Below are 18373 nucleotides of genomic sequence, written 5' to 3'. Positions count from 1 at the left end.
TCCGTCGCATATTTCCCCTCAAACTTAGCATATATCCAGCGACCCCCCCCCCCCCTTTGCACCCCCCAGCCCCCCCCCCCCCCCCCCCCCTGCTTTCGGGGGGGGGGGGGGGGGGGTTTGATTGAATGGCCGCCGCGGTGGAGAGAGCGCTCTCGGTCGGACCATCTACATCCTGATGAATTCAGAGTCCTTGACAACCTGCCTAAAGGATATATCTATATCAAGAAGGGGGTCATGACATGTAATGAAGTTATTTCTCCTCTGATGCAGTCACACGCCCCCCCCCCCCTCCCCTCCCCCCCCACCCGTACGGCGTATGTCACTCTGAACACGTATGTATGTGAGAGTGTTTCAGGGTTCCATGCGTAAAATACATGCAAAGGGGGGCTGTGTGTGTTGTATTTGTACACGCCCGGAAAATAGCAGACCTACAAACTCATAGCGTGCCACTCGGTGGCGCGCTATGAGCTTGTAGATCTGCTATTTAATGGCTAAATTATAACATTGTTAACCCAAAATGGGTTAACAACTTAGTTCCTTAGTTCACATTCTGCAGAAATTGCAGATCTATATAAGCTCGCGAAGGACATTACGACGTGTTGGCGTGTGAGCTTGTAGGTCAGCTATATGTCCTGCAAACTAATTTGGACTAAAAGGAGTGGATGTAGCAGTGTTGTTTTCATCGACTAAAACAATGACGAAACATTTTCGTCGACTACCTTTTTTCACTGGCGAAAACTACATGGAAACTACATGAAAACTAAGCTATGATGACTAAAACTAAGACTAAATATACTGACAATTTCGTCAACAAATAAAAAGTAGACTAAAATGTTATGAAGGGACTAGTGGGGGAGAGATCCAGTATAAGTCATTGTACACTTGGTTGCATGAATGCTGAAAATAGCAGATCTAAAAGCTTGTAGATCTGCTATTTTCAGCAAGTGTAAAAACAGTCATTACGACGGCATCAAGGCCTGCCAAAATACATTTTAGTCGACTAAATCAACTGTAGATTTAGTCGACTAAAATCTTACGGTATTTAGTCGACTGAAACTAGACTAACACTAAGACATTCCAGGTGACTAAAATGTGACTAAAACTAAATTAAACCTATTCAAGAGACTTATATGACTAAAACAAAAAAATTGCTGCCAAAAACAACACTGGTCTACTATAGGGGAGGTAAGCAAAAAAAGTTGAAATTGCAAGGCAAGTTGTCCACGGTTTGTCTGTTTTTCGGTTTGTGTGTTTCTTTGTGAGGACTGCGGATGGAAACTAGCATCTTTGCTAAATCCGGCGTATTTACGTCCATTAATAGGCATTGTCCTGTCCAAATAAACAAATACAGTAAAAACTAAAGTGTGTTTTTATTGTTTTTTGTGCCTAATAAGGGGACCATAACAGAACACTATAACAGAACACTCTTCCACCAGCTGCTCCCCCCATCCATCAGTAGACTCATTGGTCCTGATGGCTTCCTGTTACTTAGGGCAGGGGTGGGGCAACTGGCGGCCCCCACCTTCACTTAATGCGGCCCCGCATGTTAATATCAGAATACTGATATATAGTATTGATTTCAGCTGTTTACAATTCCAAACCCGCCTTAATTACTTTATGACTAGTATTAAATGACTAGTACTTATAATGACTAGTATTAAAATGTTATTGTCTTTTTGTGTCCAATGTAGTTATGTTAACAGTTCATAAAGTTAACATAACTAGGCCTAAATGCATTTGAAATTCAATAAAAAGGTTACTTTTCAGGATTCCAACTCAAAAATAGCAAATATTATTCAAGTTTTCAATTCAAATGTCGCATTTTGAGCTTGTAGATCAGCTGTTTTTGCTTGTTTTTGCTTATTTAGTAATATGCACTGTGGCCCCTCTGGAGTGAGTGTGGAAATATATTGGCCCTCGCCATCGTCAAAGTTGCCCACCCCTGACTTAGGGCCTGTCTGTGAGTGGTAAATGGTAAATGGTAAATGGTGCATTTATATAGCGCCTTTATCCAAGGCGCTTTACATAGATTGTGCATTACATTCACCCATTCACACACACCCATTCATACACAGATTGCGGCGGAAGCCATGCAAGGTATCAACCAGCACATCGGGAGCAATTTGGGGTTCAGTGTCTTGCCCAAGGACACTTCGACATGTAGACAGGAGGAGCCGGGATTCGAACCGCCGACCCATGGATCATTGGACGACCTGCTCTACCTCCTGAGCCACAGTCGCCCTGGTGGTACACATTACACTACCCTTGACCTGAGGGGGTTAAACATGGACCCCTACGGGTTCCATTCTTACACCCCTTTGTGGTGAAATTAACACTGCATTATTTTTGTCTGTGTGTAGGACAACCATTTAACCCATTTAGGCCTGACGTCTTCTAAATCCTGACAGTTTTCTGAAAAACCTCATGTTTCTGTATCAGTGGTGATCAATATTTCATGTCAAGGACGCCCACAAATTATATGTAATTGGCCACCGAACCCCATCTGAAAATATGTTGTCCCCCCCTCCCCCCCCCCCGGAAGCAAAGATTTGAGTTAAAAAAATCGTTCGCTCTACTGAAAGAATATATATATTAAAAGATTTGAGACACATCCATTTTCAAGATTTTTTCAAAAATAGCAGACCTACAAGCTCATAGAGCGGCACTCGGTGCCGCGCTATGAGCTTGTAGATCTGCTATTTTTCAATAGCTAAAGTATAACATAATGCTTTAAAACAACAAAAGGGGGTTTCCGTCCAGAATGGCGTAATGCAGGAAGGGGCCGTGCCCCTCGTGGGAATCTCGTTTTAATCCATTCCGTTCATTTTGCTTCAATTAACGTGGTGTCGGTTACAGAGCAGTGGTATTCCTGTTCCCGGGCAGTGAAGGGGAGCCAGAAGACTTAACTGTGGGAAGTTATGAATCGCAGCACAGTGGAGGAAAAATCCTGCAGTTTCAATTTAACACTGACTGAGAAACTGTGCAATTGTTGCATTTGTACAGTTATACTCGCAGAGTTACAAATATATACATTTGACACTGAAGATTTGACACTGCATCACAGCAGAGAGAAATGAACTTTGATCGTGGACTAATATAATATAATATATATATTTTTTTGCGTCTTTAGCTTTCAGAAATGTCAAGAAAAAGTATTTCACATAATCAAAAGGATGATTCATTTAAGCGATTATGACCATTCAAAGATTTTGGAAATCAGTGCAATATGTACAAGATATGATTTAATATTAGTTCAAAATATCATAATAAAATAAATATGATTATGAAGAGAGTTTGCGATATGTGTATAGCTATATCCTAAAGGTGTATTCCTTTACCACTGCGCCTGTAATAATAAACACATAAACACACATCACTCTCGTTTCAGAAAATATCCGACATGAATGTATAATAATATGACATATCTGCCATACATGTAGCCTATACTGTGTCCACCGCATGTACGCTGTGCTTTAGCACATCATTGATCTGCGGTATTGGATTCTCACTCTTATATTATGGCTGTTTCCAGCAGTAATCCTAAGCTTTGGCACAACACAATATATGTGAGTAAGATCCATTTCAGCTGCTGAAGACACCAGACACCTCGGGTTACACCGTGCACTTTAGAGCCTTCATGTGCACCACCGCACTGCTGCGACACAGCGCACGCACGCACGCACGCACGCACGCACGCACGCACGCACGCACGCACGCACGCACGCACGCACGCACGCACGCACGCACGCACGCACGCACGCACGCACGCACGCACGCACGCACGCACGCACGCACGCACGCACGCACGCACGCACGCACGCACGCACGCACGCACGCACGCACGCACGCACGCACACACACACACACACACACACACACACACACACACACACACACACACACACACACACACACACACACACACACACACACACACACACACACACACACACACACACACACACACACACACACACACACACACACACACACACACACACACACACACAACGTATGGAATTGTTGTGAGATAGACAGAGTATATGCCTGGAAATACTGTATGCTAATATCCATCTCACAGGAAGATATTGCGTTCAGTTTGCGATGAAAAGAAAAACGGTTTCTCTGGGTCACTGCATGACCAAGTGTAAAATCAGCCATTACGACGGCATCAAGGCCCGCCGAAATACATTTTAGTCGACTCAATCAACTGTAGATTTAGTCGACAAAAGTCTTATGACATTTAGTCGACTAAAACTAGACTAACACTAAAACATTCCAGGTGACTAAAATGTGACTTAAACTAAAATGAAAACGTTTCAAGAGACTAATGACTAAAACTAAAATATAATTTTTCTGCCAAAAACAACACTGCTCTACAGAAACTCTTCCAACTTTCTTTACAAACCTAACTGATCCCAAGCTCGTCTCTACTTCAGTCTTTGTTTTAACCCATTTTGACCTGAGATCAGATTCTAAAAATGTCTTCTACATCCTGACAGTTTTCTGAAAAAGCTATGTATTGCAGAAAAATAGCAGACCTACAAACCACTCGGTGGCATGCTATGAGGTTGTAGATCTGCTATTTTTCAATAGCTAAAGCATAATGTAATGCCAACACCAAAAGGGGTTCCTGCCCAGCATACTAAAAATCTGAAAGGCCCGTTTCGTTGAATGGCTCTAGAGAGACTGTGTACCAATTTGCGTGATGTTTGGACAAAATCTGTAAGTGTACTGTCCAAAAAAGCGTTTAGCACAAAGCGGCCTCCTGGTGGCGCTATAAGAGGCCAATGTGAAAAACCTTGGGGCAGAGGTTCAGCTGTGGCATTCTGGGAGTGTGTGTGTGTGAGCAAGCCAACGGTACGGGAGATTAGCGCTCCACAGACGGACGGACACACAGACAGACGGACGGACACACAGGTGGAGACAACGGTGCAGTGTGAAGGTAAATAAATGGCTGTATAAAGGCTCAGACCAGGTCAGTGGCCTTGTGGTTAGAGTGTCCGCCCTGAGACTGGGAGGTCGGGGTTCGATCCCCGGCCGGGTCATACCAAAGACTCTAAACATGATGGGACCCAGTGCCTCCCTGCTTGACACTCAGCATCAAGGGTTGGATTAGGGGGGTAAGTCCCTGCGACATACTAGCGTCATGTCCAGGGGGTGTACAAAGCTGCCTCACGCTACAGAAACAGGAGATAGGCTCCTGCCCTTTGGGCCTCATGGCTACAGAAACAGGACATAGGCTCATGCCCTATGGTCCTCATGGCTACAGAAACAGGACATAGGCTCATGCCCTATGGGCCTCATGGCTACAGAAACAGGACATAGGCTCCTGCCCTATGGGCCTCATGGCTACAGAAACAGGAGATAGGCTCCTGCCTTTTGGGCCTCATGGCTACAGAAACAGGACATAGGCTCCTGCCCTATGGGCCTCATGGTTACAGAAACAGGAGATAGGCTCCTGCCCTTTGGGCCTCATGGCTACAGAAACAGGACATAGGCTCCTGCCCCTATGAGTCACATGACGTCACTGAGGTGACCACCGAACTACAACATGACGTCACTGAGGTGACCACCGAACTACAACATGACGTCACTGAGGTGACCACCGAACTACAACATGACGTCACTGAGGTGACCACCGAAACTACAACATGACGTCACTGAGGTGACCACCGAACTACAACATGACGTCACTGAGGTGACCACCGAACTACAACATGACGTCACTGAGGTGACCACCGCACTACAACATGACGTCACTGAGGTGACCACCGAACTACAACATGACGTCACTGAGGTGACCACCGAACTACAACATGACGTCACTGAGGTGACCACCGAACTACAACATGACGTCACTGAGGTGACCACCAAACTACAACATGACGTCACTGAGGTGACCACCAAACTACAACATGACGTCACTGAGGTGACGACCGAACTACAACATGACGTCACGAGCCGCGGTGAAGAGCAAACCACCGCCACCGCTCCAGCCCTTCTCTCTGTTTTTACTCACCACCGCTCAACGTTATTTCAGCTACGGTGGTCAGCTCACCACCGGAGCGGTGGTCAGCTCACCACCGGAGCGGTGGTCACCTCACCACCGGAGCGGTGGTCACCTCACCACCGGAGCGGTGGTCACCTCACCACCGGAGCGGTGGTCACCTCACCACCGGAGCGGTGGTCACCTCACCACCGGAGCGGTGGTCACCTCACCACCGGAGCGGTGGTCACCTCACCACCGGAGCGGTGGTCACCTCACCACCGGAGCGGTGGTCAGCTCACCACCGGAGCGGTGGTCACCTCACCACCGGAGCGGTGGTCACCTCACCACCGGAGCGGTGGTCAGCTCACCACCGGAGCGGTGGTCAGCTCACCACGGTGGTCACCTCACCACCACAAATCCAGACTATGAATAGGCCTTTAGGAGGACAAATTGGTGATAATCTGCCCGGGAACCCGTCTGGAAGAGGACCCCCGCTCCCCACTTTGAGAAGCACTGTCTTAACGGACATAGTCAGGTGTTCCCAGGATGAAATGGCGTGGCTAAAATTAGACCGCAGGTCACTGTGGGATTCCTCTGTCTCATCCGCCCGGGCGTGTGTGTGTGTGTGTGTGTGTGTGTGTGTGTGTGTGTGTGTGTGTGTGTGTGTGTGTGTTTATGTATCGTTTCACATCACATTTCAACGTTTTTTGTTTTTTTGTTAGTTCTTTTTTTGGGGGGGGGGGGGGGGTAAATTAATACCCTACTTCGACATACAAGACTGTCACACAAAAGTAAAAAGGAACCGTTTTGAACATACACATCAGTGTAGGTCTGTTTAGTATGGCCATCTGTTTGGACATACTAACCAAATGGACCCATGGGTTGTATTGTATGATATGAAAATAAATTATAAACAAACTAACACACACTCACAAGATGAGGCTTTTCCATATATCTCTTCTTTGTCTCGTATTCGACAAAATCTAATTTAGGTAAAACTTCAGAATCAGAATCCCAGAATCAAGTCCCTAAATATAAGAACAACAGGCTGAAGAACTCTTTTGTAAACCAGTCTGTTCTGCTTCCAAACCAACATTGGTAAACCAAGAGGATAAGTTCTATTGTTCCTGAAGCTGTCTGCTTCTGTGATGTTTGTCCTGTCCTGTTAATATATCTTTTATCTAGTAGCCAGAATGTGAACCTGGACATGTTGAATCCATTTAAAAAAAAACACTCATTGGGCTTAACCTATTCTGACCTGAGATCAGATTCATACGAGGTTTCCACTGGACGCACACTGGTCTGATTAACCCATTCTGACCTGAGATCAGATTCTAAAAATGTCAGTCGTTCTTCGATTTTTCAAAAAATAGCAGACCTACAAGCTCGTAGCGCGCCACTCGGTGGCGCGCTACGAGCTTGTAGATCTGCTATTTTTCAATAGCTAAAGCATAACATGATGCTAACACCAAAATGGGTTCCCGTCGCAGAATGGGTTAAAACGGCCATGCCCACTTCATGACGTTCTTTAGCCCAATGAGTGTTGTTTTTTTTTTTCGAAATGGATTCAGCATCATGAAAACCCTCTAGTCTGACACCTCTCATGCTAGACAAAGCATGATGACATTTTGAATATTGTGCCTTTTATAGGTTGTTTTAATGGTATGGTCACATAATTATGGCAATTATGAAAAGTGCTCAACATATGCAAGTTAGCACGGGTTCAACTAGACTATGTATTGTGTCTGTCTCGTCTGCATCTTGAACGGTGACGTAATGGACACAAAACAAATTTCAGTGCAAGCTGACAATAAAGTTGTATCGTATCTTATCGTATTAATATAAGTACAGAAGTACTGATCTGAAGTACTACCTTTTGCATACTCAGCAAAAAATACTAGGCAAATATTTGGCAGAACTGGCAGGCCCATCTGTTGTAAAAAGACGTACGTTTGGTGAAAATAGCAGATCTACAAGCTCACAGAGCATCACATTGTGATGTCTTGTGTGCTTGTAGAGGGGCTTTTTATACCCATTTAGATCTGAGGACAATTATTTTTGTTTGTTTCTATGTTTCCGTCAGTCGTTCTCAAACATTTTCATGTCAAAGACCCCCAAAATTATATGTAATTGGCCGCCGACCCCCATCTGAAAATATGTTGTTCCAGGGACCCCCCCCCCCACCCAGAAGCAAAGATTTAAGTTAAAAATGTTCGCTCTGAAAGAATATATTCAAAAATTTGTGCCACATTTTCACATGCAGTTTTAATAAAACCAGATCTACAAGCTCGTAGCACGTGACGTCTCTGAACATTGCCTCAGGACTTAAACCCCTCTCGTTTAAAGTGGGCTGTAGCTAAAGTGCCATCTGAGAGTCCTCCTCTTTTAACGACGACAAGACATCGATGACGATAGAGAAGTCATTTCCCACACAGTTCAAGCCCTTTCAGGAGAGACATATACCATAGAATGGTTCTGAACGTCAGGTCCAAGGCCCACCAACCATGGGAGGACCAAATGGACCCTACCCTTACAGCCCCATTCTGACCTGAGATCAGATTCTATACAAATGTCTTCTACATCGATTTTTCAAAAATAGCAGACCTACAAGCTCGTATCGCGCCACTCGGTGGCGCGCTACGAGCTTGTAGATCTGCTATTTTTCAATAGCTAAAGCACAACGTGATGCTAACACCAAAAGGGGTTCCTGCGCAAAATGGGTTAAAATAGGGTGCATTTTGCATCCCAAAACACAGTTTATTACGATACTTAAGGGACGCAATAAAACAACAACCTCTGCATCCACGGGATGCACTACTGTACTACTGTACTGTTTGTTTTATTCTAGTTTATTTTACTATAGCTTTAGTTATAATACTAGTGGTAATCATTTCTTCTTCTGTTTTCTACATGAATAATATAACCACATTATAACCATATAAAATTTAATGGGAGTTAAATGCTGCAATTTGTAAAAATGGCTAAATTATGACTCCTATAACGTGGTTGAAGTGGGACTCATAAAATGTCCCTGGGACTCGTTCCTGCATCCTGGGACTCATCTAAAAGACCATCCCTGCATCCTGGGACTCATTACATTGAAAACCTATTTACATCACAGCTTACAGGTCGATTCAGTTCAATTTGTCCCCTCTCGGAGTTTAATGAACACTGACGATATTACAGTGAATCTCTGCCATTCGTTAAATACAGGCCCTGCATTGGACCCCTAGTGGGACCCCTGGTGGACCCCTGGTTGGCCCCCAGACCAGACGTTGAGAAACAGGGCTGCATTGCGTGAGAAGTTAAAGCGGACATTATGCCATTAGCATCTTTTGCCGTGGGCTAATAGGGCTAGTTAGCTGTCCACAGCTTCCATTGGGGTTAATGGCATTCCCAAAGGCCAAACCTACCTAAGCTGCCCCAGTGTCGCTGATTTATGCTGGATTTACATCCACTCTGACACACATTTCAGCCTGAATATTCTACACAGTCACCGTGCTGCTGTAGAGACACGGCCATATATATATATATATATAATATATATAAATACAGTACATGACATTCCACCAAAAGGGAATTTTCAAGAATTATTGTATTTGTACTTTGTTATAGAATGTGTCATATAATCCCATATGGGATGGGCCAAAGTGGCATGACACGAAAATAAATATTTCATTCATTCATTCATGCATATTTTCCTAGTTCCTAATTATTAGGGATATCTCGATCAGTTTTTTCTCCCGATCCATTTCCGATCATTTGATTTTTGAGTATCTGCAGATACCGACTTTCCCCAATATTTGTATATATAACACTTTATGTCATATTATCACAACAGTACAATATCCACAAATCACTGACAACATCCAGTCTAATATCATGATATGGATAATAATATTGATACTGTATAGGGATGTCCCGATCAGGTTTTTCTTTTGCTTAATCCGATGCGATTCTGATCATTTGAAAATGACCGTGATCGGCCCCTGATTTCCGATCACGTGATTGGATCGGGACAAACTCTAACAATTATCTATCATCAATTAATGCGCTAGCTGTTCATTTGTTCAGAAGTCTGATGTTTCTAAAGCTACCATCATCCCACTGAGCAATTGTCGGCCTTTAGACGTCTACATGACCGTCTAAAAACTGGGGTAAAAATAGTCTAACAATTAAAGTTTTTTTAACAGTCTAGGCTTAGATTAGACGTTGAAACGACGTTGTTTCAACGTCTATTTATAGACGATCTATATTTAGACCTTGATTAGCCTGACTGCTAAAGAAACTTTCATTTTTAGACTATTTTCACCCCAGTTTTTAGACCTTTTTTAAGCCATTTAGCCGTCTATTACGATGACTCATAATCATCATCATAAACTACAGTAGCAGCAGCTGCAGTATGATATCATCAACCAGTGTTGTTTTTGGCAGCAAATTTAGATTTTAGTTTTAGTCATTATAGTCTCTTGAACAGTTTTTCATTTAGTTTTAGTCACATTTTAGTCACCGGGAGTGTTTTAGTGTTAGTCTAGTTTTAGTCGACTAAATATCATGATATTTTAGTCGACTAAATCTACAGTTGATTTAGTCGATTAAATGTATTTTGGTGGGCCTCGAATGATTTTACACTTGCTGAAAATAGCCGATCTACAAGCTCACAACGCGTCGCGCTGCGACGCATTGTGAGCTTGTAGATCAGCTATTTTCAGCATGCAATGGATCTCTGGTACACTAGACTAGTGCCTTCCTAACATTTTGTCATTATGTCCCAAACCATAACTTTTCAGGAAATTTTGGACACGTGTCAGTATAGACACGTGTCAGTATAGACAAAAACGTTTTAAATAGCCACTAAACGTGCTCAAAAACACATGGCATTGTGACGTGTGTGCGTGTAGAGATGGATGGGCTATCTTTGCTAACCTTCGTTACGACAAATAGGGCAATAATTTATGAAAAAACAACATGAAAAGATAATGCAAGGTTTCATCCTGACCTCCGATGATATCATAACCGTGACTTGGTAACAGGTGAATGAATGGCAGCATTCATGAACCCCTTTTGGTGTTTTAAAAGGAGAATTTTGGACTAGAATGCTTTGTTATATACCTTTATTTGTAGTCGTTACGTCCCCACCAAAGACGTGGTCATTGGGCGTTGGGTTTTTGTGCTAATTCGCTTATTTCCAAACAAAATAAGTAGTAAAGTGTGCGGCTTGGGATACTATTTACATTATGAAGACAGGATATATACAGTACCATTTTTTATTTAATTTTTAGCGATGGAAAAAGTGAATTAACAACCCATTCAATTCAATGCAATTCAATTTGACCCGCTTTAATTATTTCTATTACAATGTTACTGTCTTTTTTTTATGTCCAATGTAATGTATTTGTATTTTGTTCATAAAGTTATAACATAAGTATAACTAAATGCATTAGAAATTAAATAAAAACGTTACTTTTTCAGGATTCCAATTTAAAAAATAACAAAAAAAAGAATAATCAGGATTTCAATTCAAATATGGCAAAAATCACTGATCTACAAGCTGCCCTCCACTCCACCCCTGCTTTAGCTATTGAAAAATAGCAGATCTACAAGCTCATAGCACGACACTCGCGTGCCGCGCTATGAGCTTGTAGATCTGCAATTTGTTTTTTATCCTGAAAACATGCAATGTTTTTTAACATTGTATTCTTTCACTCAAATCTTTGCTTCTGGGTCTGGGAGGTCCCTGAAACAACATTATTTTGAGATGGGGGTCCGCGGCCAATTACACATCACACATTTTGTTAGGGTCCTTGACATGAAATAGTTTGAGCACCTGTACTGACATACAGTATAGAAACATAAGGGTTTTTTTTTTCAGAAAACTGTCAGGATTTAGAAGACATATTTTGTATAGAACCTGGTCTCAGTCCTATAATGGGTTATGTGGACAGTTTGGTGATGTCATCGTACTGTACATGTCCCGAGCATCGTCACGTTAGTACCAATAGGACACTGTACCACCACGTAGAAAGATTCACACATTCCTACATATTCTCAAATATTTATACATGCCAGCACATACATACATACACACACACACACACAAGCCCCTCCCCTCTTACACATATACATGTGTGCGTGGACACGCGTACATACACACGGCACGCATATATGCACACATGCACGCTTGAACACATGCACGCTTGCACACACACACGCACGCACACGGACACGCACACACAGACACGCACATACGTATACTGTAAGTACGCAAGCATACTGTTCATGCACAATGTACAAAAATTAAACTCCATTCTCCCAAAATACTCAAAGATTAAACAGTGGCCATGTCTTAGACTTCCAATGCTTTGGTACTGTACTGTTTTTCTCTTCTTCCTCTCAGTAAAATATTAAAATCTAATATTATCCAGCATTAACTTTAACATCAGTGGACAGTATATTAAATGCTGAAATGTATGGAATTGACAACTGTGTTATATTATATTGTGTATAAAACAAAGAGATTCAAAATCATATATTATTTAAAAAATATAATTAAAGATACTTTTTTGTCAAGGGAGATAAAAAGAAAACAGCAACAACATCTCTTTTCATTTGGTATAAAACAGTATAAATTGTATCAATAAGAGGTTCAAAATGATTTTAAGCAATTTTCCAGCAGGTCAATTTGAAAAGATGATTTATCAACGAATGAATGCATTTACTTCTGAAAAGTGCATTTCCAGGTTTTATGCTACAGCGAACAGCACTGTGCCTTCCACTGTTTCAATCCTTTATAGTACAGCTAATAATAACACATAATCATGTGCATTTAAAATACTTAAATTAAGATTGTTTTAATGTTACAAAGATCAAAAATCTATAGCTAACAGCTATGCTGGAACAAGTATGTGCAATATGTTATTACAAAGGCTTTACTTGTATATATATATAGTTCAGGAATTAATTGTATATAAGTCAGAGTAAACTACCTAAAACTAATTAGACACTTTTTTTAAAGAGGTTTTCTGTGTAGAGTAATAGACGCCTGCATGTTACAGTGCACGCACACGCACACGCACACACACACACACACACACACACACACACACACACACACACACACACACACACACACACACACACACACACACACACACACACACACACACACACACACTCTTACTTCTCAGTGAGATTCTGACGTGTAATGAGTCTTGCCGGTCTGAGACGCTAAGCGCAGTGGGGACAAAGTGCCAAGCAGTTTAAACCGTCCCAATCCCATCTACAGCTTAGCGCTAAGAGGGGTCCGCGCGAGGTCTCCTGCTCGTTAAGAGGAGGTCTCCTCCTCGTTGGCATAATTAGCTAAAGCAAATTAACTTACCTCTTTCTATGCGGGACGCTAATTGTGTACTAACGTGTAGTAGTAGTAAAGTATGCAGGTCCGAAACAGATGTCTAGTGTTTAATCCACTCGACTAGTCCTTTAACTAATTTAGATCCTGAATCGTGGCCAATTAAAATGGTTTTGTTTTGTCTGGCGTGGGCGTTTATTATGTTTTGCTGTACTGTATACAGTAGGTCACCGAGTGCATATACGGTAGTAGTTTGAACTTTAATACTAACAGTCTGAATTGTTCTCATAATTACATTAATTTGTTGGCTTTGTATTCTGTAGGTTGTCAGATTTCAGAATGATCATTCCAAATCAAACAGTTGGAGTTTAAAGGTTGTGTGCTACAGTATTTCAATCAGTATAATTTTAAATGAAAATTGCTTAATCGTGCACTAGATTGTGTGCAAACACACACACACACACACACACACACACACACACACACACACACACACACACACACACACACACACCATGATTTATTTGGGAGAACAATTAATAAAACAAATGCACTTATAGTGCTAGTTGTATACCGGTATAGTCTAATAGTAATACAAAAGTGAACTCTTCACCATAACACACACACACACACACACACACACACACACACACACACACACACACACACACACACACACACACACACACACACACACACACACACACACACACACACACACACACACACACACACACACACACACACACACACACACACACACACACACACACACACACACACACACACAGGGCCATACTGTGTTTAGTCAGACCACAGCTGTTGTGGGATGGAGGAAGGATCTGTGTAGCAGATATCATTGTCATTAATCTGCCTTTTGGCCCCTATCCCCCGTGGCTCCTCTGGGTAAGCCCCGTATCCTAACACAGAGCAGGGCAGCTCTACGGACCCCCAGGAGGCTACGGCACGGCCCTCGGACCCCCCTCAGACCCCCCAGGAGGGCCATGCCGTGCCAGAGGTTGACCTGCTCATCGGCACTACCTGCTGTGCTGCTGCTACACTCCTCCAGCACAGCGCTGAGTTCTCTGCTGTCCCGTTGGCGGACAAACGGGCGGACGGGGGGATAATAATATATCCCACAGAACTCCAACGTGTCCAAAACTAATTCTTTATCCTTCTTTTTGAAGTGACTTAAATTCCACTTTTTGGGAGCAGCCGATGCCTTATCTCTCTCTTTGGAAGAGTTTTGTTTATTTTGGGTCCCCCAACGTATACGGACAGGACAAAAGAAAATGAAACAATAAACAAACATTACCTGCGATGGTGACAAAATGGGTAAACAGAGTTAAAAAACAAATAAAGAGATGCACCTACTGGTTGTGGTAGCAGAGAGGGTCCGGGATGCACAGTTCGGAAACATCCATCAGTCCACGTTAAGCATTCCAGGTGTTGGGATATAATAAAAAGGGAAAACCGACCAAGCTCAGGTGGAAAAGCTGGAGGAAAAGCGGTCAGTTCCTGACTCTCCACATCACTCTCGGCTGGTACCAAAAAAAAAAAAACAAGTACCACACAGTTCAGTTCAGGTGCTCCCCGGGTGTCTCCTCCTCCTCCTCCTCCTCCTCCTCTGCACCTCAAACCCTCTGCTCCGACCGGACCGACGCCCCTCTCCAAAGAACACCTTTGCCTCGTCCTGTCAAAACTCCTCCAGGTCTGCTGCTTTGCACAGAACAGGTGCTGCCCGGGCTGCTGCTGTACTGCTGCTACTAGACTGGACCGGACCGCCTCGGGCTGCGTCTACTGGAGTGTTGTGTGGAGACAGGAGACAGTGCAGAGATATGCTGCTGTGATACAACAAAATGTAATATGCAGAAGTGACGCCTGTGCTGGACGGGACCGAAAGAGAGGAACAGCCAGGAGACAAGGAACAGAAGGGGGAAAGGAAGAAATGAAATAACTAGGGGCAGTGAGAGACAGAGAGAGAGACAGTGAGAGGCAGATGGAGAGAGAGAGAGAGAGAGAGAGAGAGCAGCAGTGCTGAGCGAGTCAGTGAGGGGGATTGAGGAGGATCTCCATTGAACAGACGGTCGGGCTTTAAGAACGGAGGGGGAGTGGCCAGGAGGAGAATGCGCCGGCTGCGGTTGGCTCCTTTCACCAGGGCGGGCCCGGCCGGGGCCAATGGGGGACGGGCGGGTCGCAGTCGGGGGGGGGGGGGAGTGGCTATAACGGATAAGCAGTCAGTCACTGCCCAGTCATTCACACGGGAACAAAATAAATAAACACACACGCACGCACGCACGCACGCACACACACACACACACACGCATGAAGACAAACTTCATTGGATTTCTAAAGATGAGCAGTGGATGCTTTTAATTTCTACATATTACAGTGAACAGAAAAACAAAAACAATTAATTTCTACATGTGAACAAAAAACAAACAAAAACAATGAATCCCATCATGAGCTTTCGACATTAATTGTGTCGTCTTATAAGACCATATGAACACATTATGGAAAAAATACCAGTTATTGAAAACGGTTCACGTAGTTATAATAAAAGTCACCACTTAAGTTACCGTACATATCTCTGTGTCCTTACATGATATTATATTATTACAGTGGGAAAAACAACAGGCCTCAGTTCAGTTTGTGGGAACCGTTCAGGGTGGAGAATGTTGAGTCTCTGTGCTTAATCCATTCTGTACGGGAACCCATTTTGGTGTTAGCATCATGTACGTGCTTTAGCTATTTAAAAATAGCAGATCTACAAGCTCGTAGCGCGCCACCGAGTGGCGCGCTACGAGCTTGTAGATCTGCTATTTTTTGAAAAATCGAAGAGCGACTGACGTAGAAGACATTTTTTTAGAATCTGATCTCAGGTCAGAATGGAAAACTGTCAGGATGTAGAAGACTTTTTTTAAATCTGATCTCAGGTCAGAATGGAAAACTGTCAGGATGTAGAAGACATTTTTTTTTAGAATCTGATCTCAGGTCAGAATGGAAAACTATCAGGATGTAGAAGACATTTTTTTTTAGAATCTGATCTCAGGTCAGAATGGAAAACTGTCAGGATGTAGAAGACATTGTTTTTAATCTGATCTCAGGTCAGAACGGGTTAAGGACGGCTCAACGCCACAGCTCACAGCCTCCTCAGTGGGCTACAACAATCCCACCGGCGGGCTTTCATCTCCTCCTCCGTGGTAGCACTTTAACCCATTCTGACCTGAGATCAGATTCATACGAGGTTTCCAACTGGACACACACTGGTCTGATTAAACCCATTCTGACCTGAGATCAGATTCATACGAGGTTTCCAACTGGACACACACTGGTCTGATTAAACCCATTCTGACCTGAGATCAGATTCATACGAGGTTTCCACTGGACACACACTACTGGTCTGATTAACCCATTCTGACCTGAGATCAGATTCTAAAAAAAATGTCATTCGTTCTTCGATTTTTCAAAAATAGCAGACCTACAAGCTCGTATCGCGCCACTCGGTGGCGCGATACGAGCTTGTAGATCTGCTATTTTTCAATAGCTAAAGCATAACCTGATGCTAACACCATTCCCGTTCAGAATGGCTTAATGCTTTTCACAGAAATAATATGTGAACCACAACCAGTATTTCAGACAGTATGTGTGATTTAATCCATTTAGATCCATGAGGATGATTCTAAATCATGACAGTTTTCTGGGAGAACCCCCCCCCCCCCATGTTTCTATGTCAGTCGTTCTCAAACATTTTCATGTCAAGGACCCCCCCCCCCCCCCCCCCCGACCCCCATATGAAAATATATGTTGTTCCAGGGCCCCCCCCCCACCCTCCAGAAGCAAAGATTTGAGTTAAAAACGTTCGCTCTGAAAGAACATAATATTATATTCAAAGATTTTCACTATACATTTTCATGACTTTTCTAAAAATAGCAGATCTACAAGCTCAAAGCGTGGCACCGAGTGCTTGTAGATCTGCTATTTTTCAATAGCTATAAAGTATAACATAATGCTTTAAAACAACCAAAAGGGGTTCCCGTTCAGAATGACTTAATATGAATCTCACAGTGAGAATTCACAAAAAAAATAGCAAAGGGGCCAAATAAGGACCATGGCGGAGTTACAAAGATGATGATGATTATAATGAATAATGACAATTATCAACATTTTCAGGACCACAATAGTCTTCTATGGTGATCCTTTCCCACTTAGTCTGTGCTCTGTACTGTAGTCAGCGTGACAGACTATAGTACCCCCCAATACTTCATCAACCCACTTTTTTCCCCTGATCAATACAAAACCCATCACACACTCTTTATTGATTGATCTACAGCGTCGCCAGTGTGACCAGTTAAGCCCCGGGAACAGAGGCTATCCCAACTGTCTGCTGTTTTCCTCCCTCTTTTATTGTGTGTGGGGTCTTTTTTTTCTTTTTTACATTTTTAAATTAAGAGCGTTCTCTTTTTCCTGTCAGTCCGGATTAGACGTCATTGGTTGATTGGTTGAAAGTTGATTGTTTAATAATAAAATAAAAGGGGGCGGCTGTGCTGTTCTTCTATTAAATCGGTGATCAATATTTAGGGGATTTAATGTAGTTTAGTGAGTAGCATGTTGGACAGTTGGAAACGCCATGCTCTATAGCTTCTATATGCCGTCTATGGTCTGTCGCTTTGAAAACATCCCCAGACATAATCAATACGTTAGAGATTTGCTTATGTATTTAAAGAGGGAGGACATGCAGGAGCAAAGAGATGATTCACCGTTGACTTGAAAGCAAATCCGAAATATGTAAAATAATATAGCAAATGTTTGTTTAGCTATAGGGGCTATTTTATGGAAACCCTTTTGGTGTTTTAAAGGTATATTCAGTGATTTCACTTAATTCAAATATCACTTGTTTTTTTGTTTTGTTGTGATAATCCTCTCTACTATAGAGTGTGCTGGCCATATAAGGAGTTCCTCCCTGTCCCCAGTTAACCCCTGGGGTTCAAAAAACCTTAGGTTTCGTTTTTGACTTTATCTGTTGGACCTAA

General features: G+C 42.8%; 1 protein-coding gene across 1 annotated transcript in view; it reads right to left on the bottom strand.

Moving 5' to 3' along the window:
• LOC310877261 (steroid hormone receptor ERR2-like) overlaps positions 1-14834 on the bottom strand; it is a gene marked incomplete at its 3' end in the record, with an annotated part of 79557 nt that extends 64723 nt beyond the window's left edge. Inside the window, exon 1 of the mRNA XM_083791066.1 lies at positions 14715-14834. Within this exon, the coding sequence (XP_083647192.1) occupies positions 14715-14764 (50 nt within the window). The 5' untranslated portion in view covers positions 14765-14834. The remainder of the gene's footprint in view (positions 1-14714) is intronic.
• Positions 14835-18373: the final 3539 nt, after the last annotated feature.

The sequence above is a fragment of the Protomyctophum parallelum genome (genome assembly GCF_964188405.1).
Source record: "Protomyctophum parallelum genome assembly, chromosome: 19".
NCBI lineage: Eukaryota > Metazoa > Chordata > Actinopteri > Myctophiformes > Myctophidae > Protomyctophum > Protomyctophum parallelum.
This window is presented reverse-complemented; position numbering and strand designations above follow the sequence as displayed.